The 26,234-nt window shown below is 37.0% G+C and overlaps 1 protein-coding gene across 1 annotated transcript in view; it reads left to right on the forward strand.

Annotated features, from left to right (window-relative positions):
- Positions 1-26,234, forward strand: part of LOC309415195 (nipped-B-like protein) — a 117,574-nt gene that overhangs the window by 37,390 nt on the left and 53,950 nt on the right. The window contains exons 8-9 of the mRNA XM_082012644.1: positions 1,513-2,145; positions 17,525-19,063. Of these exons, the coding sequence (XP_081868770.1) occupies positions 1,513-2,145; positions 17,525-19,063 (2,172 nt within the window). The remainder of the gene's footprint in view (positions 1-1,512; positions 2,146-17,524; positions 19,064-26,234) is intronic.

Consider the following 26,234-nt stretch of genomic DNA (forward strand, 5'->3'; position numbering starts at 1 on the left):
GGTGTCTAATTTGAGGAGGGGAAATGGAGTAGTGAAAAGATCTTGAGAATCAGGATGAGTCAAAACAGGGCTTCCCAACATTGTGACTTTTATTGGCAGAATATGGAGTTGTTGCTGATGGTCAAGAAAGGATAAGATAAACCCGTTTTATACCCTGCTCTACATACAGAAGTTATAGGACTTCTCACAGAATGTACTAGGGAGAGAAAAATAGTAGTCTGTGCAAAGAAGTCAACAGTAAAGGCACGCCTTTCATTTGAATTGAAGCCTTGCTAGAGGTATCCATTCTTTTTTTCATCTACAGCTCAGTACATTGCTTAATGTTTCTTAACATTTCTTAATATATCTGATAGGAATTTAAATTTCAGAATAAAGCTGCTTTCTTGCTTAGTGGTGCATCTTGAATGAAGTACATGGGAACTTGTATTCCAATTAGTTTTTGTGTTGTTAGAAGTATTGACCTATGATGACCTAAACCAGAATGACTAATAATCTTAGTCACTGCTTTCTGAAGATCAGTATTCCCCAGTAGATGAATGGGATCAGATAAATGTTTGCTTTGTTTAACAAGAGGAGGCTGGCCCTATTGGTCCAGCCAACAGTCTTTTTTTTTCCCCCCACACCAGTATTCATTTTTAAGCCAAAAGTGATAGTTCCGAATTATAATTGGGACAGGTTGAAAAGCTTCTCTGTTTTTCAAAGCTTTTTCTGGGATAATAGTTATGGGGAGCTGGTTTAATTTGAGGAACAAAAAATTTCATATGATTAATTGGAGAATGTTTTTAATAAAAATGTCTAATTTTAAATTTTTCTGTAGATATATTCAAAGCCTGAAATGGGTGCATGTAGAAGTAAAAATTCATGTTTCAAAAAAAGAGAGGAGATAAGGCAGGGAATGACAGAAAAATGCTCTAAGATAATTAGTGTTTTTTAGATAGTAATGAGTGGGGGAGGTTGGAATGAGTTTACCTAAAATAAAAAAAAAAGTTGAAAATGAATTGTCAGAATCAAAGTTAAGGAGGTTGAGTATGTTTTGATTTTTTAAGGGTTTTTTTTTTTTTAATTACTTAAAAATGTGTGGCTGAAATGGCTAATGCCTATACACTGATCATTAAGTCTTCATCACTGGACCTTATTAAGAATCTTTTTGTTATTTCCTTTTTCTGTAGTCAACTTGCTTTCATTGACTGTTTTCTAATAGTTGATAGTCTGAACCTGTAGGTGCTATTTTTATTTATTCTTTTTTGGTGGTGGGATTTTTGTTCCATCTTCTCTGAAATGATCCCTTCTCTACCTGCAGTGGATGGCTAAACTTCCTAGGAAATACACTGCAACTATCTGGATTGCATCTTGATCTAGGAATTATGTGCTTCCTACCAATCTCACTTAGACCTTTTGTGAACACAGATATATGTACAAATACATATTAAAATTATGTAGGTTATATTTAGTGTGTTTTTATATAAACATGGAACAACATAACTGTTCAGTTTTTCTGAATTATTATTCTAGGATCAAGACAACCTTTAATCCAACAATCTCAGCCTCCACCTTATTCATCACCTAGAGATGTTCCCCCAGACATATTGTTAGATTCTCCAGAAAGAAAGCAAAAGAAACAAAAGAAAATGAAGTTAGGCAAGGATGAAAAAGACCAGACTGAAAAAGCTGCAATGTATGATATCATTAGTTCTCCTTCCAAGGATTCCACTAAGCTTACATTAAGACTCTCTCGTGTAAGATCTTCGGATATGGACCAGCAGGATGATATGCTTTCTGGTTTGGAAAACAGCAGTATGTCAGAGGGTGATATCCCTTTTAATGTGCAGTACCCAGGACAGACTTCTAAAACACCCATTACTCCACAGGATGTTAACCGCCCACTAAACGCTGCTCAGTGTTTGCCGCAGCATGAACAGACAGCTTTCCTTCAGGCACAACAAGTGCCTGTTTTACAACAGAACACTTCAGTTGCTGCAAAACAACCTCAAACTCCTGTGGTACAGACACAGCAACAGGTTTCGCAACAAGGAACTATAACGTCATATGATGAAGTAGAATTGGATGCATTGGCTGAAATTGAGCGGATAGAACGTGAATCAGCTATTGAAAGGGAGCGATTTTCAAAGGAAGTGCAAGATAAAGGTAAAAGGATTGTGTGTGTGTATACACTATATATATTTTATAAATATATATATGCATATAAACCTCATATATATATATATATATAAAAAAAAGTCCTGTCATTGTCACATAGTTCAATTCTGTTTGCTCAGTGTAGGTGGTTCTACGACATTCATCTCCATTCCCCTCTAACAGTGAACTGTAATCTCTCATATATGCATATTTTTAATATCTGGTATTCTTTATTTGGGATCTTAATGGATGGAAAGTGAAGTTCTTATCTTTCAAAATTCTTTTTAAGCTCCTCTTATTTTGAACCATGAGACTGAATGAAGTACAATTGCCACTGTTTATAGTTTCTAGAATCCCAGCAGTACCATAAGTAAAAATTTGTAGTAAGTTTTTGTAGTTGAATTATTAATTAACTATGTTGCCTAATTTAAGAAAATACACGACAACTCCTTTATGCCATTTCTATTTATTTTTATCTATTATTAACGGTTGGACTTGATCATCTTAAAGGTCTTTTCCATAAACGATTCTAAGACTCTATTCGTATCTCAATTTGAACCTAATGTGAAGGAGGTGTTAGAATAAAATCACATCTGTTCTTTTAAAGGCACTGTAATAATTGGGTAATATATACTACTATATTGTCTCCAATATTCAATGTTTGTTCAACTGGATATTCATTATTATGTAGGCATTACAAGTTTTAGAGAACTACCATATATCTATATGGTCTCTAGCACAGAACTAGATGAGCCTCTGAAATGTTTGCCCTTCAACTTCAGTAGCTGTACTGGTTGTCTTAACTGATTTCATTGAATTGATCATCTTTGATTTTTTTTTTAATTTTTTTTCTTTTTTCCTTTTTTTCCCTATTGTTAACTGGTTTGAAGGCTTCAGAAATATCAAAAGTGGATGCAAAACCCACATGTAAATCTTGAAGATAATATGTGGTTTATGAAGTCGATAGTGATAGGTTAACATAAGTATTTTTCGGTAGCTTCCTTGGCACTGTGTTTAACTTCTGAGAAGAAAAAAAAAAAAATTATCGTATAATGCTAATGTATGAGATATTCCCAAGAAAAATCTTGCAGAGTGGAAAATGGTGCAGATTCTGATTTTGGAAGTTCATAGGTGAAAATGGTCGATTTCGGACATACTTGCGTGGAGACAACTGAATTTACATACAGTTTGGGTCTTTAACCAGCAGAGAGAGAGCACAAGTTTTCCGTTCAAAGATTTTTTTCTTTCCGTTTTTAAAGATGCCTGGAGAGAGAGAGCACGAGTTTGTTATGTGTCTATACGTGTAAATGTTCTTGTTGCAATTACTTAAAGGATTAACTTTTTGGGTATTTCTTATTTGGTAACTAAATCAAGTCTTGTTAGAAAACATTGTTTGTGAATATATGGAGAAAATGGGTGCTCACCTCAAAAGAGATCTCTACTGCCTTCAATTTTGATTTAATGAAATGGTGGAATTTGTTACTTTGCTTACATTTTTTCTACTAATTTTAAATTTATTTATGGAGAGCTTGTGGTTTGTCTCTTACTACTTAAAAAGCTACCTTTATATCCCCACACTTTGAGTAGATTCTCCAGCACATTTTAGCTGAGAAGCATCTCAAAAAATGCAGTGTATTTTTGATGGTGCACAGCGGCCTTCACACATTTAGACCAAGACTAAAACAGTCCTTCTCTTTTGTTCTGGCTTTCAGGAGATGTTGAACATTAATTGTGAAGTTTGTTTACCATAATTACATAGCCATGGGCAGACTCTGATTTGTTTCTTTTGGGGAAAGGAGTGATTTTTATAGAATATGATCTCTCCCTTTCACTGCTGCTCAATAACTGTCTTACCAAATGAGGATTCCAATCTTATGCTTCCCTTCTACCTGCATCCTCTGCCAGGTCTCAGTTCTTCCTGAGTTCCTGCAATTGCTATGGATCAGGTGTAAGAGTTGCTGCCTTATACTGGGACAAATGATCACCATTTATTCACTGGTGGTAAGTTGCCCCTATGCTAGACAGCAGCTCTTTTCACTTTAGTTGCTGTTGTTTCAGTCATGAATGAATAGTATTGAGTAGAATGATTTTTAGCAGACCTGGGACAGATTTACTGAAAAGCTGTTACCTTGGAGAAATATGATTCTTATGTTTTGGTAATGCTTTTACTGTTGCTTGTAAGTTTGTACTATGTCTACAAGTTGATACACTGGGATTGTTTTGTTTGGTGTGGCTGCAGGAGGAAGCTTGTTCCTATGGGAATAGTTCTGTTAGAAATACATCCAGTAACTCCTAAATATGTCATTAATTCTTGTGAAGTTGCTTACTGTATTTATGCAAAAGCCTGGCATTTGTGCATTTTAGTACATATACTGTGACTTCAGATTACATTATGTCAAGAAAATAGTGTGACTGTAGCATGTACTTGGTCTAATTAGAATGGGAACGTATAATGCTAGCTGATGCTGTACGTAGCAAGCGTCCCTCTAGAGATCTTACTCTGGATGCTAGCACATACTAAAATCTGCATGAAAGCATCTTTGCTGCTTTTGTAATTGAGGCATGGGAATACATATTACAGTCACACTACACTTTCTGCATAGGCACGCGTTGTTGTCTTCCATAAATTATTTTGAGTAGAATTGTACTTGCAAGTTTTGATAGAAGATTAGCGGTCTCTTCTGTCCTTTTTTTTTAGACATGAAATCTCTACAGTACTATGCTTCATCAGAGGTTTTCAGATGCTTCTTTTTTAACAGTAAGGCTTTGGATGGATATGACATGTTCTTTCTGAGGTTGGGAACCAGTAGTGTGGAGGAACTGTTTATTCCAGAGGAGAGGCGGAGAAGTTTTTTTAGGAGGTTCTTGCTAAAAGTTACACAACTACTACACTTGCCTATGGCATGGCAATGCTAAGGTCTTTTTTTTTTTTTTTTTTTTTTTACTGCTGAGGTCCTTTTATAATGTTTGGTACAGGTAAAAAATGGAGACTGGAGGTCCTTTGGAAATTATAGTATAAATTATAGAGGTGCAAAATTTGAAAAAGTTGGTTTTGTCCTTGTCCTCTGTGTGGAACAACAAGAGTCCATCTCCTCTTCCTGCTTTTTCCATCAAGGATGTCTCTCTGTATTGATTAATTTTGCAAGTAACTTGTCTGTATCTGTTAATGAAAGGAATAATTGGAGATTTTTGAGATCAAGGCACTCAGCACCAAAAGTTACATTCTAATACAACTATTATAGATGTATATATCTACAGATGTACTGTAATACATAGATATATTATATTGGATAGCTATGACTTAGTCACCATCACAGAAACATGGTGGGATGCCTCACATGACTGGAGTGCTGCAATGGATGGCTATAAGCTCTTCAGAAGAGACAGGCAAGGAAGGAGAGGCGGTGGGGTGGCTCTGTATGTTAGGGAGTGTTCTGATTATATAGAGCTCAATGATTGTGATGACAAGGTTGAGTGCTTATGGGTAAGGATGAGGGGGAAGGCCAATGAGGCAGATATCCTGCTGGGAGTCTGTTATAGACCACCCAACCAGGACAAAGAGGCAGATAAAGCATTCTACAAGTGGCTGCACTTGTTCTCGTGGGGGACTTCAACTTACCGGACGTCTGCTGGAAATACAACACAGCAGAGAGGAAACAGTCTAGGAGGTTCCTGGAGTGTGTGGAGGATAACTTCCTGACACAGCTGGTAAGTGAGCCTACCAGGGGAGGTGCCTCGCTTGACCTGCTGTTTACAAACAGGGAAGGACTGCTGGGAGATGTGGTGGTCGGAGGTTGTCTTGGGCTTCGCGCCATGAAATGGTAGAATTCTTGATTCTTGGTGAAGTAAGGAGAGGGGTCAGCAAAACCTCTACAATGGACATGTGGAGGGCAGACTCCAGCCTGTTCAGGTCACTGGTTGAGAGAACCTTTGGGAGACAGTCCTGAAGGGCAAAAGGGTCCAGGAAGGCTGGACATTACTCAAGAAGGAAATCTTAAAGGCGCAGGAGCAGGCTGTCCCCGTGTGCCGCAAGACAAGCTGGCAGGGAAGATGACTGGCCTGGCTGAACAGGGAGCTTTTGCTGGGACTCAGGAAAAAAAGGAGAGTTTATAACCTTTGGAAGAAGGGGCAGGTAACTCAAGAAGAGTACAGGGATCTCATCAAGTCATTTAGAGACAAAATTAGAAAGGCAAAAGCCCAGCTAGAACTCAGTCTGGCCCCAGTTGTAAGGGATAAAAAAAATATTTTTGCAAATACATTAACAACAAAAAGAGAGCTAAGGAGATTCTCCATCCTTTATTGGATGCAGGGGGAACATTGTCACCAAGGGTGAGGAAAAGGCTGAGGTACTTAATGCCTTCTTTGCCTCAGTCTTTAATAACCAGACCAGGTATCTGCAGGGTATTCAGCCCCCTGAGCTGGAAGACAGGGATGGAGGGCAGAATAAACTCCTCATAATCCAGGAGGAAGCAGTTAAGGACCTGCTAAGCCACCTGGACACTCACAAGTCTATGGGGCCTGATGGGATCCACCCAAGAGTACTGAGAGAGCTGGCAGAGGAGCTTGCCAAGCCACTCTCCATCATTTATCAGCAGTCCTGGTTAACAGGGGAGGTCCCAGAAGACTGGAGGCTTGCCAATGTGATGCCCATCTACAAGAAGGGCCGGAAGGAGGACCCGGGGAACTACAGGCCTGTCAGCCTGACCTCGGTACCAGGGAAGATTATGGAGAGGTTCATCTTGAGGGTTCTCCCAGGGCATGTGCAGGACAACCAAGGGATCAGGCCCAGCCAGCATGGGTTCCTGAAAGGCAGGTCCTGCTTGACCAACCTGATCTCCTTCGATGACCAGGTGACCCGCCTAGTGGATGAGGGAAAGGCTGTGGACGTTGTCTACCTGGACTTTAGTAAAGCCTTTGACACTGTCTCCCACACCATTCTCCTAGAGAAACTGGCAGCTCGTGGCTTAGACAGGTTTACTCTTCCCTGGGTAAAAACCTGGCTGGATGGCTGAGCTCAGAGAGTCGTGGTGAATGGCGTTTAATCCAGTTGGCAGCCGGTCATGAGCGGTGTTCCCCAGGGATCAGTTTTGGGGCCGGTCTTGTTCAATATCTTTATAGATGATCTGGATGAGAGCATCGAGTGCTCCCTCAGTAAGTTTGCAGATGACCCCAAGTTGGGTGGGAGTGTTGATCTGCTGGAGGGTAGGAGGGCTCTGCAGAGGGATCTGGACAGGCTGGATCGATGGGCAGAGGTCAACTGCATGAGGTTTAACAAGGCCAAGTGCCGGGTCCTGCACTTGGGTCACAACAACCCCATGCCACGCTACAGGCTTGGGGAGGAGTGGCTGGAGAGCTGCCTGGCGGAAAAGGACCTGGGGGTGCTGGTTGACAGCCGGCTGAATATGAGCCAGCAGTGTGCCCAGGTGGCCAAGAAGGCCAACAGCGTCCTGGCCTGTATCAGGAATAGTGTGGCCAGCAGGAGTAGGGAAGTGATTGTGCCCCTGTACTTAGCCCTGGTGAGGCCACACCTTGAATCCTGTGTTCACTTCTGGGCCCCTCACTACAAGAAGGACATTGAGTTGCTGGAGCATGTCCAGAGCAGGGCAACAAAGCTGGTGAGGGGTCTGGAGAACAAGTCTTATGAGGAGCGGCTGAGGGAGCTGGGGTTGTTTAGTCTGGAGAAGAGGAGGCTGAGGGGAGACCTTATCACCCTCTACAGCTACCTGAAAGGGGATTGTAGTGAGGTGAGTGTTGGTTTCTTCTTCCACATAACTAGCGATAGAATGAGAGGAAATGGCTTCAAGTTGCACCAGGGGAGGTTTAGACTGGATATTAGGATAATTTTTTTTACTGAAAAATTGGTCAAGCATTGGAACAGGCTGCCCAGGGAGGTGATGGAGTCACTATCACTTGGAGGTGTTCAAAGAACGTGTAGACGTGGCACTTTGGGACATGGTTTAGTGGGGATGGTGGTGTTTGGGTTGACGGCTGGACTTGATGATCTTAGAGGTCCTTTCCAACCTTAATGATTCTGTGATTCTATTCTGTGATTCTGTGACTATGTTTAATAGCCTCAGAAGAAACAAATAAGTCCATGAAACATGACAAGCCTCACGTTTTTAGTTCCCATTGCATCCCTACCGTGGCCTCTAATACCCTCATCAGATACAAGTTATCAATCAATACTAGAACATATCTTCTCTTTTGAAAGGATGTGTAGCATCACAAATAGATCCAGCTGTTGTTTATCAACACTCAGATTATTTGATTTGGAAAAAAAGTGGTTCGGAAGGGTTAATACAGAAAGGGATTATCTTTTTCTGCAACAGTTGACAAGTGAACCATCCTCTGCTTACTCCGTACTATCCTCTGTACATCAGGGGGATACCTTTCTAAAGAAGTTAGAAATAATGAAGTTTCATGCACATTTTCTTCTAATCAGTGTCAGTAGTCACATTTCCTCTACTACTTAGTGCTCTTGAATGCTTTTGAAACAAGCAGAGGTCCATATTTTGAACCTATTTCGTTTATTTAACTGGAGCTGTGCTTAGTTCACATTCTGAAGTTGTCTACTCCAAGAAAGTACAGGAAATCCTGTGGAGTTTTAGAAAATTATGTCCCAGGTGTTTCTGTTCTTCTCAGGAATCTTTTTTGCCTTGGCGAGGGGGAGGTGTTGAGGGAGAAATTTCATTTTGGTAACCTCAGTTCTTTGCATTAACTCATGCTTTGCCACTTTTCATCTGAACAACAAGTGGGTTATTTTTGTTTATAGTCAAGTAGTTTGAAGCTAGTCAGTCATTTTCAGTCTAAACCTTTCCCAGAACATTACATTAAGTTCTTCTTGTTTGTCAAGATTTAGACCTGCTACTGAATTAATTTCCATGTTCAAGGTTTCTACCTTAAGATTTTTCATGCTTTCAGAAAAGTCCCAAATACTGTGAATCAAAAATATTTAGGATATCAATGTTAAAATGATCTCTGAGCCTTCTAGAAAGGGGAAAAGGGAAGATAAGCTTGAAAATTACTTGAAAAAGCAGAAAGCAACCCATCTTTTTTCAGAGACTCTTTTTCAAATTGCTGTCGTTATTTTATTCAGATTTGCTAAATTTTAATTTGAGCTCTTCTATACATAGTAGTGTGTGTTCACTGTTAGATTTTAGGCTACTTCAAAGATACTTTTATATAGTGCAGTTGTAACAGATTCTGCTTTTACTTGTAAAAGGCACTGTTCTCTGGAGTTGGTGAGAAGAATCATGGAATCATTAATCACTAACCGTTTCATTGGGAGGCTTTTTTTTTTTTTTTAAACTTAAAAGCATTAGAAGCATTTTTAAAATGAGACAAACCTACTTGTTTCTGTGCATTTTTTCCCCCCATATATTTTACCTCTGAGGATCCATTTTACCCACTTTAGAATCTTACTGTAGATTCTTTGAATTCTTTGAAGAAGTGAAGCTGTAATAATTTTATTTCCAATAATTGGATCAGTTAGGGGGCATTTGGATGCCTGCTGTGGGCCCTTCTTTTTTTAGTTCATTCCAAGCCCATAGCAGCAGACACACACATCCCAAGAGTGTGAATCTGCCGGAGCAAAACTCAAAACTACAGTTACAGGTAAGTAAATTTTTCTCTTACCTTTTAAGTTCTTATCTAGCTCCTCTCCCTTTCTCCCCATTACCCATCTCCCCACAAAAGTCCCCCAAAGAGGAGACTAACAGAAGAACACTATTAAGAATTAATAGTTTGTTTACATCTAATTTTATGTAGGAAATGAATGAAATGACAGAATGTGTAATTATAACCAGTATATTGCCATTCATTTCCAAAAATATGTTATAAGGGTTTTATTTACTTAAAAATGGAGATACAGGTATAGTCATACATATATAGTATATAGTATAGAAATCTTGCAGAAGATTACGGTCACTAATACCAGAAGATGAAATGAGACAGTGTAAAATATAAATGATTGTGTCTCTTTGTAGTAGAACAGTGTGAGAATCAGGTATTCGCGTATTTTGTATATACAAACTTTCATTAGGTCTGCATTTTGTAATGTTATGTAATGGATGAAACTGGCACCTCATGTAGCTTTCCCAAGAAAAAGCAGGTTTGCAGTGTCCAGTTCCTATAGATGAGAGACTTTTTATGTTTTGTGTTTTAAGAAAAGGGGAAGAAATTCCTCTTTTATCTAGAGAAATTGCAATGAAGTGTTGTAATGTTTCCATCTGTCTAGGAAAAATTACTTTCTTTTATATTTTGTTAAAGAATGAAATACTGATTGAGTGGAAAAACACTTTTTTTTTTTAAAAAAAGTAAAGGCATATATTTTTAATGGTGTTTACTTTCTTTTGGTGCTCTTGTGTAACATGAAAGCAAATTCCCACATTTATCCCAGGTTGTACTTTACATAGGGTAGCGCAGAAACCTGCTCTTGTAAGCAGGTGTAGAAAATAACTAAAACTCAGAAGTTTGGTAAGAAGTGTATTTTATTTTTACCTGTAGCGTAAACTAATATTAGAAAATTAAATATAATTTGCATGTAGCATATGCCCTTGATTGTACCTGTTAAATGGATGGAAAGATTTATAATATTACTTACCCAGTAATGACTTTATTTTGTTCTGGGACAGTCACTTCTCTATAATGGATTTAAATCTTGATAAAGAAACAGCATGTATAATTAATAAAGCTTATTAACAGTTTAAGCCCAGCATTTCTGTAGTTCATAGTCACTAAGTTCACTCTAACATCAACCTAAGATGACACAGACTTTTTTTCATTATCATCTCATATAAATGTTACTGGATCTAGTTAATTGAAGATATTTTTGAATGCAAGGTATGATGTCAGAATGAAATCAACATCTAGAAGGGAGATTAAGTATTCACCAATAAATTTTTGTCTTTTGCTTATTTCTAAAGTTTTTTGTTCCCACAAATTAATTTGGAACTAATTAGATATGTTAATCTGTGATACATAAAATAAGTAGTTTTCATTAAGTCTACTGTTAGTGTGTTGCATTTTTCTTGTGAAATGAGATGCTGCATTGTGTATTTCAAAAGTAATTGCTCAGGTTTTGCAAAATTCAGGTTTTGCTCAGATTTTTTAACAATTGAGTTTACAAAACTATAATTCTTCACAAAGCAATCACATCGATAAGACCCAGAATTTGTGTCAGAAAAATCTCTCTCATGAATAAATTGAAATAATATTGTTTGTAAAAGCAATATTAAATTCAGGGAGGTTAAATTACAACTTCCAGTCTCCAAACAAGTGGAGATGCTTGATTATAATTTGCTGTAGTTCATTTCTTTTTATTTGCTAGTGTAATATTTCTTTTGTATTACTATAGTTGACAGGGAATAATGAATTACCAAACATCCTTAAGTAGAAAAATTTGTAAGATCATATTTCATTCTCCAGTTATGCTGATTATGTTATTGTCATATTTAAGAAAACAAGCAGAACTTTAACAAAATGAAGATTCTGAATTCTGCTATACCCCAAGGCATGTCAGAGACTCCTGTAGTCTTTTTGGGTTTGTTTTGGTTTTTTTGGGTTTTTTTTTTTTTTCCTGAATGAGTTTGGACATCCCTCCCGATGGGCTTGCTTTTTTGCATAGTCACCAGAAGTTTGATAAAGTCTCTTGACAGATTGCTAAAAATTATCAGCTGTTTCTGTTTAGATTCTCAGAAATCCCTTCCTCTGCACTGCAGCAGCTGGAAGCCCTCTAGTCTCTACTTTGGAGCCTTTGGAATTATGTTCTGTTATATAAAGCTTCCTATACCAGGATCATGACCGTACTTTCTTAGTTTCTTCTGTAAGGGAGCAAGCAGTGAGACTAACATTTTTTAATTATGTTTCCTGAGTCTGTCCTTCAAGGGGAGGAGCTAGTGCTGTGGGAATCTCTTCTATGGCTAGGAAAGGGTCTCTTTGGTTATTTAATTCTTTGCTTATTGGAATATGGTTTTGGGAGGAGGTCAGGTGAGAGCAAACTCTCATGGCCAGTAATGCTGAACGTTCATGAAAGAGTAGAAAGATAAGAATGGATATTTGCCCTCACTCTATTGATAGGTCATCTATCAGTACCATTAAAGTAATTTTAAATCTTCCTTGTATCCAGATTATATTGATTGGTTTAGATTCTTGTGGTCTGCACAACACTGTTGGTTGGGGGACAGGGTGCTTGGACAGCTTTTGAAGAGATCTGTGGAAAAAAAGCTAGGAAAAGAGAACAGTTGTCAGTAAACATAGATTTGTTATTTAGGTGTATGGTTATGTGTTATCTGTTGAAAATCCCTAATCTTGACCGTTAGCTTAAATAAGATAAGCTTGTAATTGGCCTCTGGCTGACTTGTCTTTGATGTTCAAAAATGGAAGGTTTGACAATAAGTAATAACTGCTTAGGACTGGTATATTTGATAGAAATTTATTCATTTGCAAATAAGTGGTATTTCAAATGAGTGGAGGCATATCCCAATAATCTCTGAAGAGTGTTAGAGCTTTAAAATATTAAACTCTTAATTGTTATGCTTTAAAAAAAGAAATTTTGTACTGGAGTCATCAAAATGGTTTATCCAGAATTCAGCATTAGAGGATCAATCTTTGTGGTTCTGAAGAGGAGTACATTCACATTTAACCATCTTGGATATGAAGTCTCCAACTGAATCCCTTACAAGGTGTAAATGGGGAAGTGGTAATTTATCTGTTGTGTCTTCAAGATCATTCAGAAATCTCTGTATTTTAAAGTCTACCAAACAGAATTAATAGAGCAGAGTGTTACCATTCTGCTAAAATAAAGCTCAGCAACCGTGCATGTGGTTCTTATTTAGACTTGTTACCTTTTCACAGGTATTTACAAAAGGCCTGTTTCAGTTTTCTAGGACAAGCAGTTCTAGAAGTTTTTAGGCTATCATCCTATTATACTCATTTGTTGAAAGAGTTTAATCTGGGACTTAAGACAGTCATCAGGTTTGCAAGAAAGCAGTAACATCGGAGACTTCAGCACCAGTGGTGTTCTGGCTGCTGCTTTGGAAAGATTTCTGATTAAATGGAAGAATGGAGATACTTCTTTAATACAGCTCCTCTCATCCAGCTCCTGTCCCTAATACTTGCTCAGCTTCCAAGTATATCCATTTTCAGGATGGATATTCTTCAAATCACAATTGACTTGCAGCTTCAGCAGAAATGTATTCAAAGGTATCTGTGGTTATTCCAGTGCAATGTGTTTTTGCACAAAGGTTCTGCAGTAATTAATTAATTTATAAATCTGAAAGTACTCATTGTTTTGACACACAGATATTTCCAAAGATGAAGGCCACAACCTGTCTCCAGGAATACTGTTCATAACAGGACAGGTGAGACACAACCGCTTGGAAATCCAGCTAACCTTTTTTTTCCATTTCAAACTTGTGGTTCCTGTAATATTTTGTTTATTGCACCACAGTGACCCATTTAATTTGACAGAACATCTCTGCTATTTTTTTAGAATAAGGTAGTTTATGATCTTGCTTTGAGTACCAAAGCCTTTTGGTGAGCATGTTGCAATGTAAAGAGAACATCTATGTGGATTTGCCAAGCCAAAAGGATGCATACATAGGAGAATAACTGGGATCAGACTGTATTCTGAACTGTCATAAATTTGTTCAAGGAATTGAACAAAATTTAGATACATTTTGGATGTATCTGCATTCTTGAGGGGGGGAGAGCAAATGACGTTTCTAAAAAGAAAAGAATCTGAAAACAACAAACTTGGATACCTGATCTCTAATATAGTCAGAAAGCTCTTCTGTGGCTTACTTACATATTCCTTTTATCATGAAAACTGTTACAAAGAGTGAAGCAAAAAGATCCTGATCACACTTTATTGGTCTTAAGAGCTTGTGAGCCTACCTGTTCAGAACTGTGGCAAGCTTTGAACCTAGGTTTGCAGGATTTGAAACAAAAATATTAGTCTGATATTTTTGCAGAGTCCTAGATCCTGATAGTAAAAAGAAATTCTACTACCTATGGAATGAAGTGGACAAAGCTTGGATACTGATGCCTTGAAGGTTATGAAGTATATTTGAATGGATACTATAAAAGTTCCTAAGTTCATCTGTTTATTAAGACACTAAGGGGTCTTGGGATTCATGCCTTAACAAGGCAGATTTATGCAAACTTACATATATTTGATTGTAAAAGAGAAGACTTGAAGACATCTGTTTTCAGAGGTTAATTACTCTCTCCTCACTTCTCTGATACTCTATTGATTATTCTCATATAGTTCAAAGTGTGTTCAAGATTTGATAAAGCCCTTGAAGCCCAATGGTGTTTTTCACCTTCCATATTTCTTCAGCTATGATGGCAACCTAAAAAGTTTTTGTGCTCATTCAGTAGAGTTTTTCCATTATGCTCAATGAAGATAGTGGTACTATGTACTCATCCTACCTTTAATGCCCTAGTTCGACCTGATATTTTCATATACTTGGGCCAGCTTTTTTGTCCTAGATCCAGAAATCTCATAGAGGCAAAACAGTAACGATCAAGTCTAGTTCTGAGGATCGCTATCTAGATGCACTGGAAATATGAAGAAATCTGTAACTCTATCTGCAATCACCTTGCCATTTAGGAAAAGAAAACTTTGAAGGCATCCCTTTCTTCTCAGATAAGATGTCAACAGGTTGTGGTTACAACTTACTAAAACATCAGTACTCAGTTGTCAAGGGAAATGAAGAAGGTACATCAAAAGAGCTCTGTATTTAGAGGGAAAATGCCAAGTTGTGATGTGATCATCTATTTATATGTTCTCAACTTACAATTTGATGTTTTGGATGATGATGAAGAGCAGCATTTTGAGCCTGGTCAGTTATGGAAGTTCAAGAGAGAAAATTGGTCCTACCTGAATTGTTTTGGTTGTTTAATCTTGGAGCCCTCAGCAGGAGGGCTCTGAAAGGTGAGTTTTGGTTGATCCAGCTACAGCAGTTTAAGGCATCACAGATCCTGGCCATCTGCCTTGCTTCTATAGTAGGGGTAGCAGAAGGAAACATTTGCTTGACTCTTAGCTGACTTGTTCAGTCTGGTAGGTTAATGCAAACCATCTTCACTAGTGCCTTAAGCTGATGCACTGGACAATGAAACACAGTCGTGGAAATGTGAATGTGTGTTCCCTTCTGCTGCAGGTGATAACCTCAGTTGAAGGAATGGGTCAGATAACTGGTAACAGTAATGTCTTAAAGGCTACTGTTAGATCAACCATCAGAGCTTTACAGGACTTTTTCAGTGTGACTGACATTTCTGGGTTAAAATGAAAAAGCTGACTGATTTTTTCTTAAGAACACAAGTTTCTCGGTTTGTGTTTCACAATTTAAAGAGTTTTAATTGAGAAATAAGGTAGTGATATATGTGTATGTATGTATGTATATTAATGTATATTTTTTAAAACAATAATCAAATTTGAAATCTATCAGTCTGGAAGCTTCTACTTCATGGCCATTCCTAAGACCTGCCAGGAAGCTCAGTGAGGTCAAAGCCCTCTTAGTCACAGGGAGAAAAAGAATTTTTGTCACTGCATGAAGGTTTAAAAAAATACATTTGTTTTAATAAGTAGTGTAGGGAAGTTAATCTATATAAGCTCTCCTATGAATACAACAGCTGTTGTTGTACAGAAAAAGCAAAAAATGCCATGCTAAAAAGCTGCACCTTCAATTCGGCAAATTTATTTTGCTTCACATGTCTACCATAAAGTTGGCGGGCGTTCCTACAGGTTTTTGTTGAACTTTTCAAAGTTCCTTATTTGCAATTAACCAGTTTCTGCATGGAGTTTATTGTATCTGTCTTTACTGTCTTCTAGCGATTAAATGTTGTACATAATTTTGGAGTTTTAGGAAGTTAGAGATACACATATAGATTTAAGAATGAAAATGATGGGGGAAAAAAAAAAACACAAACCTGTTCACATCACTGGAATTGACCATGTTGCTACTTGTACTGTGTTCTAATGTTAATTTTGGAGATGATCCTTCAAAGTTTTAATTCTTCTGAATAAGTATCTTCTACAAGTATAGAAGAAATTAGAAGTCATGTTATAATTCTGGTTTACAACTTGAGAGGTTGTTTTTTTTTCCTTAGAGTTTAATTCCCTCTTTCTTGATTGCATCTTCCTTACCCTTCCCCTGCTCCCAAAAAGAGAGCTGGCTCATTGCATCTGGTGATAAGGCACCACAAATCTAGGCACAAAATAAGTTTGGGGTTTTTTTATACTGCATTTGTGGTCTAGACGATTTGACAGTAGATCTACAACAGAATTTCCAACCTGTGTTTGGTCATTACTTAGACTTAAAATAATATTCCCTGATTACAGAGAAAATCATTGCTTTTTTTGACAAATTACAAAATGATAGTTGAGAAATGATAATATAAGCCTCAGTGCAGGTAGGACTTTTGAGTTTCATGGCAGAAATTAATTTTTGTTTAGAGTACCATGTTGATAATATAAATAGGTTGTATTTTAAATTAATAGAACATACTCTTTTTGTTATTTCCACGTGCTTCTTATTTCTATGAATTCTACCAAATTACAGGGTATGTGGTTGGCTCGCTTTTTATTTTTCTTTATTCTACTCAATTAATGATTTTTTTTTTTAGTGTAAACTGAAAGGATTACTACAGAGTCAAGCTCTTGACACTACATAAAATCATCACTGAACTTTTTCATTCATGAAAAGCATTATGAGGGAAGGGAAGCAAAAGGGAAAATAGCCAAGCTTTTAAGTGTGTAGTGGCCCCCCACCTAATACATAAGTCTTATGTTATAGACCCTAACTCTTTATATACTCCTTGTTTCAGAGAAGAATGGAATGTTGGAGTTATTTTAACCATTTTTGTTCATTGTGTGTTCCCTGGCTACAATATGTGTGAAGTCCAACTGATGCACTGAACCAAGTAGGGAGAACCTCTGTTTTAATCACTGCAAATCCTTGCTTAGTTCATGTATAATGAAGCAGGCTGAATCTGCAGAAGAGAATCTTTTACAGTCGTATTCCTCAAAACTTGCTTCAAGTGTAAATTGATTTTTTTTTTTTTTTGGATCGTTATGTATTGCAGCTGCTTTATTAGATGGTTCTCTTGGAAATTTTACAGGGACTTTGATTTCATATATTTTTGAGGGTGGTTTTTTAATGATTAATTGGTACATGTGGTAGACTAACAATGAATGATAGTCTAAATACATTAAAAAGTATTAGAGAAGTTCTGTTCTTGCTTTTAAATTCAATGAGTTTTGTTGTGTGTGCACACATGCTGAGGAGGATTAATTGGTGGGGATGGAGGGGAATAGACATTTTTGCTTGGACATATACCTTGTTTCTATATATAGCATTTGTGATTTTTCTCTTTTAATTTGCAGATAAGCCTCTGAAGAAGCGAAAACAAGAAAACAAACCACAGGAGGCTGGAGGTACTACTGGAGGAAATAGAGCAGCTTCTCAGGAGACAGGTTCTGCAGGAAATGGGGCGAGGCCAGCGTTGATGGTTAGTATTGATCTGCAGCAAGCAGGAAGAGCGGACTCTCAGGCAACAGTAACTCAAGATTTGGACACCATCAAAAAACCTGAAGAAATTAAGCAGTATAATGATGGGTTTGTGTGTGTTCCCCAAGAAGACACTGTTGGAGTTCTTAAATTTAAACCTGAAAACCATCCTGAGATTTTTAGGAAAACGACAGACTTTGAGGGTCAAAAGACAGATATCCAGCAAAACGAAAACAGACAAATGGAATTTCAGCAAAATACGAGCAGGTGGTTGGAAAGTAAACACAATGAGAACAAACAGGTAGAAGCTAAACATGAAAGCAAGCATGAAAGCAGACAAATGGAAGTGAAACACAATGAGAACAGACAGACAGAATCAAAACAAAATGAGAGCAGGCAAATGGAGATGAAACAAAATGAGGGAAAACAAAATAATGGCAAGCAGGAAATAAGGCAGAGGCCCGAAACGCCAAAACAGAAGAGTGAAGGCAGGCCCGAAACGCCAAAACAGAAGAGTGAGGGCAGGCCTGAAATGCCAAAACATAGACACGATAACAGGAGGGACCCGAGTAAACCATTGTTAGATAAGAAAATTGAAATATCTAGGCATAAACTAGATATGAAATCTGATCCTTCAAGGATAAAATCTGAAGGTAGATCTGATCCAACAAAACAAAGGCCTGACGGGCATTCAGTTTCTGATACACTGAGGCGTGACCATGATAGCCTTAAACAAAGATCTGAGGACAGGGAGGAATCAGAGAGATACAGAGGAGATCCATCCAAGATTAGAAGGCCTGAATATTTGAGATCCTCAAACAAAAATGAACATGATTTTAAGCATAGTATTAAATCTGATGGTTCAAAAATTGAGAAATTTGAAAGGAAACATAGACATGAGTCTGGTGAATCAAGGGAAAGGTTTTCTTCTGGGGATCAGAAATCAAGACCTGACAGCCCTCGCATTAAACAGGAAGGTAAAGGAGATTCTAGTAAATCAAGACCTGATAAACCTGGTTTTAAATCACCCAACAGCAAAGATGAACGAAGGACAGATGGTAATAAGAGTAAAGTAGATAGTAATAAAGCACATGCTGACAATAAAGCAGAGTTTCCCAGTTATTTGTTGGGGGCAAGATCTGGCACATTGAAACATTTTGTCATTCCAAAAATCAAGCGTGATAAAGATGGCAATGTCACTCGGGAGTCAAGGAAAACTGAATTTAAAGGTGAACAGAAGGACAAAGTAGAGAAGATTGGGCTAGTTGAAGATCTAAATAAAGGAGCTAAGCCTGTAGTTGTCCTTCAAAAGCTTTCATTGGATGATGTGCAGAAATTTATTAAGGATAGAGAAGATAAATCAAAGGGCTCTTGTTTTAAACCTAACAAGAACAAGTCATCCAAATCTAATAAAGGTAAGACTTTTTTAGTCTTAATTGCATTATATCTTGTACACGCCTGTTCTTTTAGACTTTATACTCCTGTGGTTAGAAATTAAACACAAAAGTTTGATAGTTAGTTTATATGCTTGCTTATATGGTGATTTTGGGGAATAAAGTGAAACTTGTCTACAAGATTGTCGTTATTGGAAATCTTGCTACAGTGTAACTGAAATTATTTGTTTACTCCAATCCAAGTTCCTAATGTGGGAACACTTAAATAGTCTTAAGATGTACTTCAGCTCCATTAGTTTAATCTGGTAATTTATCTAGTTAAACATAACTGCTATATGCTAAACTGGTTTAAGTGTGTCTGTTTAAGGGACTACTGTAACTAAATCAGTGTAGCTGGAGTGGTGGGAAATACTATGTATACAAGCCCTAAGATTCTTTTATATTTTTAATTTGAAATTAAATGTGGTTTTTCCAAGGGATGTTTTGGCATGATGAAATAAGAAGGCAGTTACAAAGTCCCATCTGCCTCTTTTATACTATAAATACAACTCTGTTGGGAAGCCTCCACACTTTAGGCTGAGTGACAGTAAGCTTACAAAAAGGTTCTGTCTTCAGGAGAATTCAGATATTGTTGTCTCTGTGGTCCAGTGTATGCCGGAAGAGGAAAGGAACTTGTAAACAATGGGCTGGCATTTTCAGATTGGTAATATGAACAGGAAATTATTCAGAATAGTTTGTAGGTTTGATATTTGATTGATTTTTCTCTTCTGCAGATTTAACACTTTTTTATAAGATTGCTTTTCTTCTTGGTGTTATGATTTTGGCTTCTTTGGTTTCAGATTGAAGTAGATCATTTCACATTGTGAAATCAATGTTACTAACTGGTCAGGGTTCCTTTCTTTTTTAATGTTTAGCATTTAAAGCATTTAAATTTCTTACATAGTTAAGGTGAACTCCAGTGTTCTAAAAGACTCATAATTCATAAAGATATCTCTTCATAAGCCAAAGTCTATTTGTCAGCAACTGACTGATATAGAAAATATTCATGTCATTTCCACAGTGTCCTCACTGTGAGAAATAGCACTCTCACTATTGAGAGAAATAGCATTCACTGTTTTACTCCATGCCATTTTTAAACATTTTAATACACTAGGAGATTTAATTTTCATAAACATTATTTAGTTTATCCTATGTTTCTTAATAGATTGCAGAAAATCTTTTCTAGTGTTGCCTTTTAGCATCATTATTCCACTTCTCGCATTCCTCTTATTCCACGTAGCTTAGTATATTTTGCTTTATCTTTCCTTCTTTTACCTCCTTGTATTTCTTGTCCTTTGTTTTTCCTTTCTCATCCATCCCTCCCCCAAGAAAATGTCTTCTCCTGGCTTTGTCACGTACAACATCATTGCTGTGATTTATCTGAAATCCAGTTTAAAATAGGATTAGTTCAGCTAGTTCAAAACACCATTTAGATAGTCATTCTGTCTTAAGGGACTAATGCCCATTCGTTATAAAACTCAGTAAAATTGACTTGTTTTAAGCTAAAATTAATGCTATGTATACTGAAAGTCTACACAACTTTTTACATTGTTTCAGTAAACTTTAAATTTGAAAATCATACCTTTATTGTTGACGTGGATTCTTATAGTGAAATTTTGTGGCCTGTTTTGTCCAGGTCAGAATGAATTGTAACACTTTTTATTCTTCTGGTCTTAACATCTGTGAATGCCATTTTATCCTGGTTTTAATGCAAAAGTATGTTGTTGGGGAATCCATGAAACTTTTCCCTTTGAGTTTGTGCCTGCAATGAGGAGGTCGTTTGCTATCCTTTCTTTTCAGAGCTTCAGCGAATACCTTCTCTGCTGCTTCTTATAGCTGTACTGATTAGCTATGTTGAGATGGGAGCTGTTACCAGTTTTACCATTAATGCATTCTGAACAAAACAGACTTTACTTTGTTAAAGTATAAAACAGATATGAGTAATGAGAGAAACTGTAACTGTCTATGTTAAGGAGATGTCTGAGTTGGTTTATAATATATTTGAAGGATTGGCTTTCCAAAATAAGCACGACATATGTAATGCAAGTTTTAGTTCTAGGACAAATGAGTGTATGTTTTTTAAGACTTGTGCAGAAACACCTTTTGGGTCCTCAGATATCACCTAAAAAGACTTTGTTGGTTTTTTTTAAAAAAGTCATAATTTCACTGCAGAATCTAATGCTGAATGCTATTCCTTCATTGTGTAGATTGTTATAGGATTTCATTATCTGTACAACACAGAACTTTAAACACAGGTTTTCATTGTTCACTACAAGTCTTCCTAAATATACTGCATTCTCTGCTGCTATGATCTGAAATTTGAGTGAAAATTTGCCATTTCTTTGCATAAATATCTTATCCATAAGCTATTTTTCTCAAATTTGCCATTGCGAAAGTTCGTAATTCCACAAATCTGAAATTTGGAATCACTGTCTTAGAGTTCCTGGTAACAAATGCATTTGCATGTGGGAAGGCCAGAGTAATAACCCACTAAGCATCTTGCATGTGCATGCACTGCCAGGTGGATCAAGCATGTCATCTTTCTCTGAAGTTCTCTAGTAAATTATGACACATTTCAGAGAAGTAAAGGATATATTTCATGGTTTACAGCAAGGAGCTTATCATGATTCTTCTCAGCTGAAGTTTTTAAAGCTTCTCTTAAACTCTAAATTTAACTGAATTTATAGAAAAAACATCACTTTCATAAGAATTCTACAGTCTTCCTGGTTTTCCTCTTTTCTGAGATATTAGTGAATACCTCTTTTCAACTTAACTAGTCTAGAAGAGGAGCTGGCTGCCCCTCATGGCATTAGAAGTATTTAAAGATATGTTGGGTTTGCAGAGAATCCATTTTAATATACACTTTGTCCATTTAGCCCTAATTAATTTTTTTTTCTCCTTTCTGGACTGAACAGGTTCATAGTTTGAAAAACATTCCAGGCATTGTTTAGTCAAAAGCCAAAACCAAACTATATATAACCAGTTAAATCCAATAGTCTAGGAAGATCTCAGTTCTCTAGCATGGATTGTTCCTACTTGCAGGGATTTTTTTAGGCATGGTGTGTCTATCCTATCCCAAAAAGTATGTTGGGATGTGTGTGGGTGTTGTATGTATTCTCTGCGGCCTTTGTTTTTGGTGTTAGTTTTTCAGAAGTAGATGTTGGATAAACTGATATTGGTAGACAGCAGGAATTCAGCAGTTGCACATTGGAGTCCTTCCTTGTGCTGATCTGTTACCAGTACAATAAGAGACTTTTTCAGCACACTGCTTTGCCTGGAGGCTACTTGAGTTATTTCCTGTTTTTGTCTTTGCCACTAAGGTAAATATTTTTATTCTTGCTCTCACAGTTGTTCTTAAGTCTTCTCTAGATAATAAGAGTGAACTTTACGTGTTGCACATCTAGTTCTTAGCAGCAACAATAAACTTCATCAAAACTACTAGTTTCATTGCACTTTGTTTCATCCAAAATATGATGCTTTGTCTGTTTGCAGATTTAGGAGTGCATTGTTTAATTATTTCACTTTTGAAAAATTACTTTGGCACATGTAAGTGATAGTAATGTATTACCTAATTTGTCAAAGCAATTTGTTGAAAGTCTGAAACTGCCTTTGGTTTGTGGGCTTGGATGCTTGATCAGGTTCCTCTTATTTCTGAGAAAAACGAAAGCTATTTTGCATAAATATCATTTGCATAAATGATTTATGCAACAATGCATTGCAATATGTAAAAACGTGGGCCAGCAATTTGTCTGACATTACAATATGCAATGCAGACCTGTTCATGTGTCTAAGTATCTAAATATGTATGTTATTTCTTAGCTTATGTGCAGGGATATGTGATCAAAATTTTTTGTTTGAATTTTCTTCCAGACAAAGGATAATTTGGCAAAATTAAAAAAAAAATTTAAAAAGGGGAAAGCTTCACATTTTCTTCTGGTAAATGAACTTTTCTGTTGCTCGATATTTTCAACTGTTTTAGGTGACTGTTTTTGTGTAAGAAAATTTAAACTATTTACTTGAAATCTGCAGTTTATTTTTGCTCCATGGGAACATTACCAATGAACATTAAAGAAAAGAATGGGACCTTTTTTGCTCTTCAAATTACCAAACTGTTGTTTGCATCAAATAAAGGTTCCTTAAATATACTTACTGTTTAATTATCTCCTGAGCAACTTTCCTGTAGTATTTCATATTAAAAGCTAAAATATCAGCAATTTTTTGTTCTCATTGTTAATGTAATTAAGATACTTTGAAGAAGCAAAACAAGAGTAGCTACATGTGATATTTTCAGTGATAAAGGCTGAGAATCTTTCCATGATAGAGAGAGGTAAAAGCAGATCTTCTTGATGTGCCTATAGTCACAAATCAGATCTAAATCATGGTATTTCTTTTGCTTGTTCTCTGCAAAGATATTTGTTCTCTGCTTGTTCTCTCTTGGTTGTATTATATTGATTATATAGGAGGTTTTCTTTTATGAGAAGAAAAATTGAGATTTAATTTGATTATATTTAATGAAGGTCTTTTTTCGTAGGTGAGGCCCCATGGCTCAGTTTTTAAATTAATCAGAATACATGGCTGGGAAAATGCATCAATCCTAAATTTCAGATTCCAAACATTAATAGTAACGGAAAATTTCATGCTGTGTTTTGCAACTGTACAAAACACCTTAACTTTTAGATACAATAAATTGAGTTGGCTTAAACTTCAATACATATGTTCAAAAGCAATGATAGTGAAATCCAAAAGCAGTCCCCTGACACTCTGATTCATAAAAGTGAGGTTCTTTGTGCAGCACTGCATTTATTTCAATTGCTGATCTTGCCCCATTTTACTCTGAGTACTGCTATATTTTTTTTGAAGTATCTTGCAAAACTAGACTGCTCTAGCCTTCTTTTATCGTTTTTTATATAGATGAGAAGTTAGTGAATAGCAATAAGGAGTAAAATAACTTGTGGCTATAGTTACTGCAGCAATCAGATAGCTTGAGGAAATCATTGATACCAATGTAACACGTGAGTTCTCATGCTTCTTGGCATCTTTGGAGAGTGTGCATTGGGTATATTCCTTGCTCTCTCTCTGGATCCTTCAGGGTGCTCTTTGGAAATATCTTCCCTCTATCAAAAAACGTTTCTTGCTTCTAAGAATATTTTGTGCTATTGTAAAAATCCTTTTTGAATCTGTGCTGCTTAGCCGTGGGCAATGATGACCTCTACTACATCATGGAATTATTCAGATGCTGTGTCCAGTTTCTTCTCTCACTCACCAACCTGGCTGGGTCCCATTTCTCAAGGCCAGAGCTAAGGACTGGAATGTAACCAGGGAGCCTGAACCTCTCCTTTTGTTTAGCCTGAGTCTGAGCGCCTTCCCTTTGTGCCAGTATTGGGGTAGATGAGGAAAAATGATTTTGAAAGACGTGCTCAAGCAGGTTCTATGGAATGATATAGGACATACTTCTTCCTAACACTACTTCTCTCCCACCAAATCCATTGCATCAGAGAATCCTGTGGGCACAGTCCCTTGGGCGGTGGTGATGGGATCTCAGTCTCCTGCCCTCTTTCAGGCGTGTGTGTGAGTTGAGCTCAGGAGTTATCCCTTCATGGATGTAGTCAAAAGGTGAGGATAAGGGGCTCAAAAGAGGGTTATATTCTGTTTGTGGGATGTAGCTGTATACCCTTCCACAAACTTTAAGGCAGAGAATGGGAGAGGAAAGAGGAAAGCCACTGAAGTAAATGGATGACTACTCAGATTATTTTCATCAGTATTCATCTTGGTGTGTTTTTCAGCTGATGATATGGTATTAAGATAAAAGTGGAATTTCTGTCTTATGAGCAGATGTACTTTCCTCATACCTTAAATTCCTTTTGGAGAAAATGATTGTGATTTCCCTATGTTTCCCCTTCTGTTCTTAAAACTCTCCAGAGCACAGAATTATTTGGAGGAGTGTTATGCTGGTGGGCAAGGGAGTCTGATCACCAAGGACTCAGATGTAAAGAACATACCGGAGCATTTTAAGGGAGAGCACAGTGGAAAGGATATATTTAAATTTGCACACTAAGGGATAGCTGAACATTTTCAGCTTTAACCAGTAAGCTGTTCATCAATCACAGGTAGTCATGTGGCCCTGTGCACTGTAGTGCCTGAGTGCTATACTGTAACACTACTTAACTATTTTAAAAGGGTGTTTATTTTCCAAGCATCTTTATAAAGTAGGGAAGTACTATTATCCCCTCTTTTTTCTTTTAGTTCTTAATCTAAAATAGAACCTTATCTGTGTGAGTCTCTGCTGTTGTAGTAACAATGACATGGCTATCCAACAATAAGAAAGAAGACACTCTTGTTACAGAGTAAGAGTGTATTTTATTTGTTTTAGCACAGAGTTTGAAGGTTGGTTGAGCTAATCCAGAAAGAAACTGCTTTCCTTCCTTTATATATGTGTGTGTATGTATATATGACACAGGAGGTTTTATCAGTGTAGTTATAGCGGTGACCCAAAATGACTTGAGAAAGTTTGACATTAAGCTAGTGGTACATAAGGGAGGTAGACCCAAAACCACTGGAACATCCTCTATCAAATGCTCAGAGAGGATATGTAAGGAAGGTGAGCTTGACCTCTGTGGAATAACAGCAAGACTGGATATACTAGTCATCAGCAAATTAAGAACAGTCCAGTAGGCAGTTAATGTCTTCTGTGGATAAAAAGGAGTGAGGGGAGGGCAAAATTGAACTGTAATCTGTCAGTTTTTATTTTTAATGTAAAAATGAAGATGTGTGGTAGTTCATTAGTGTAGATGTTCCAGAATGTGGGGAGTGGCTAAACTTAAATTTCTAAACACTGAGAAATGCAAAATTAAAACTCATATCCCCACCCCAAACAAGTGGCACCGTTCCCTCTTAGACCCTTGTGTGTTCTTTTCTATAATGTCTTGATGTTTGGAAAAAGTTGCATTTTAAAATACAAGAGATTACAAATATGAAATTGCATTAACTGCAGTTTTGCTTATTACAAAGAATTAGCACACAGAAATGGAAAATACAATATTTATGGAATGCTAATTTATGCAAAAGACTTCATTAACATAAACCTTAGTTTTGAAATGAACTTCGGGGCAGTTTTTCTTCAAGCACTTGTTCATTTGTTGCAATAGATGTATGT

This window comes from Phaethon aethereus, assembly GCF_964289735.1.
Source record: "Phaethon aethereus genome assembly, chromosome: W".
NCBI classification, from domain to species: Eukaryota; Metazoa; Chordata; class Aves; order Phaethontiformes; family Phaethontidae; genus Phaethon; species Phaethon aethereus.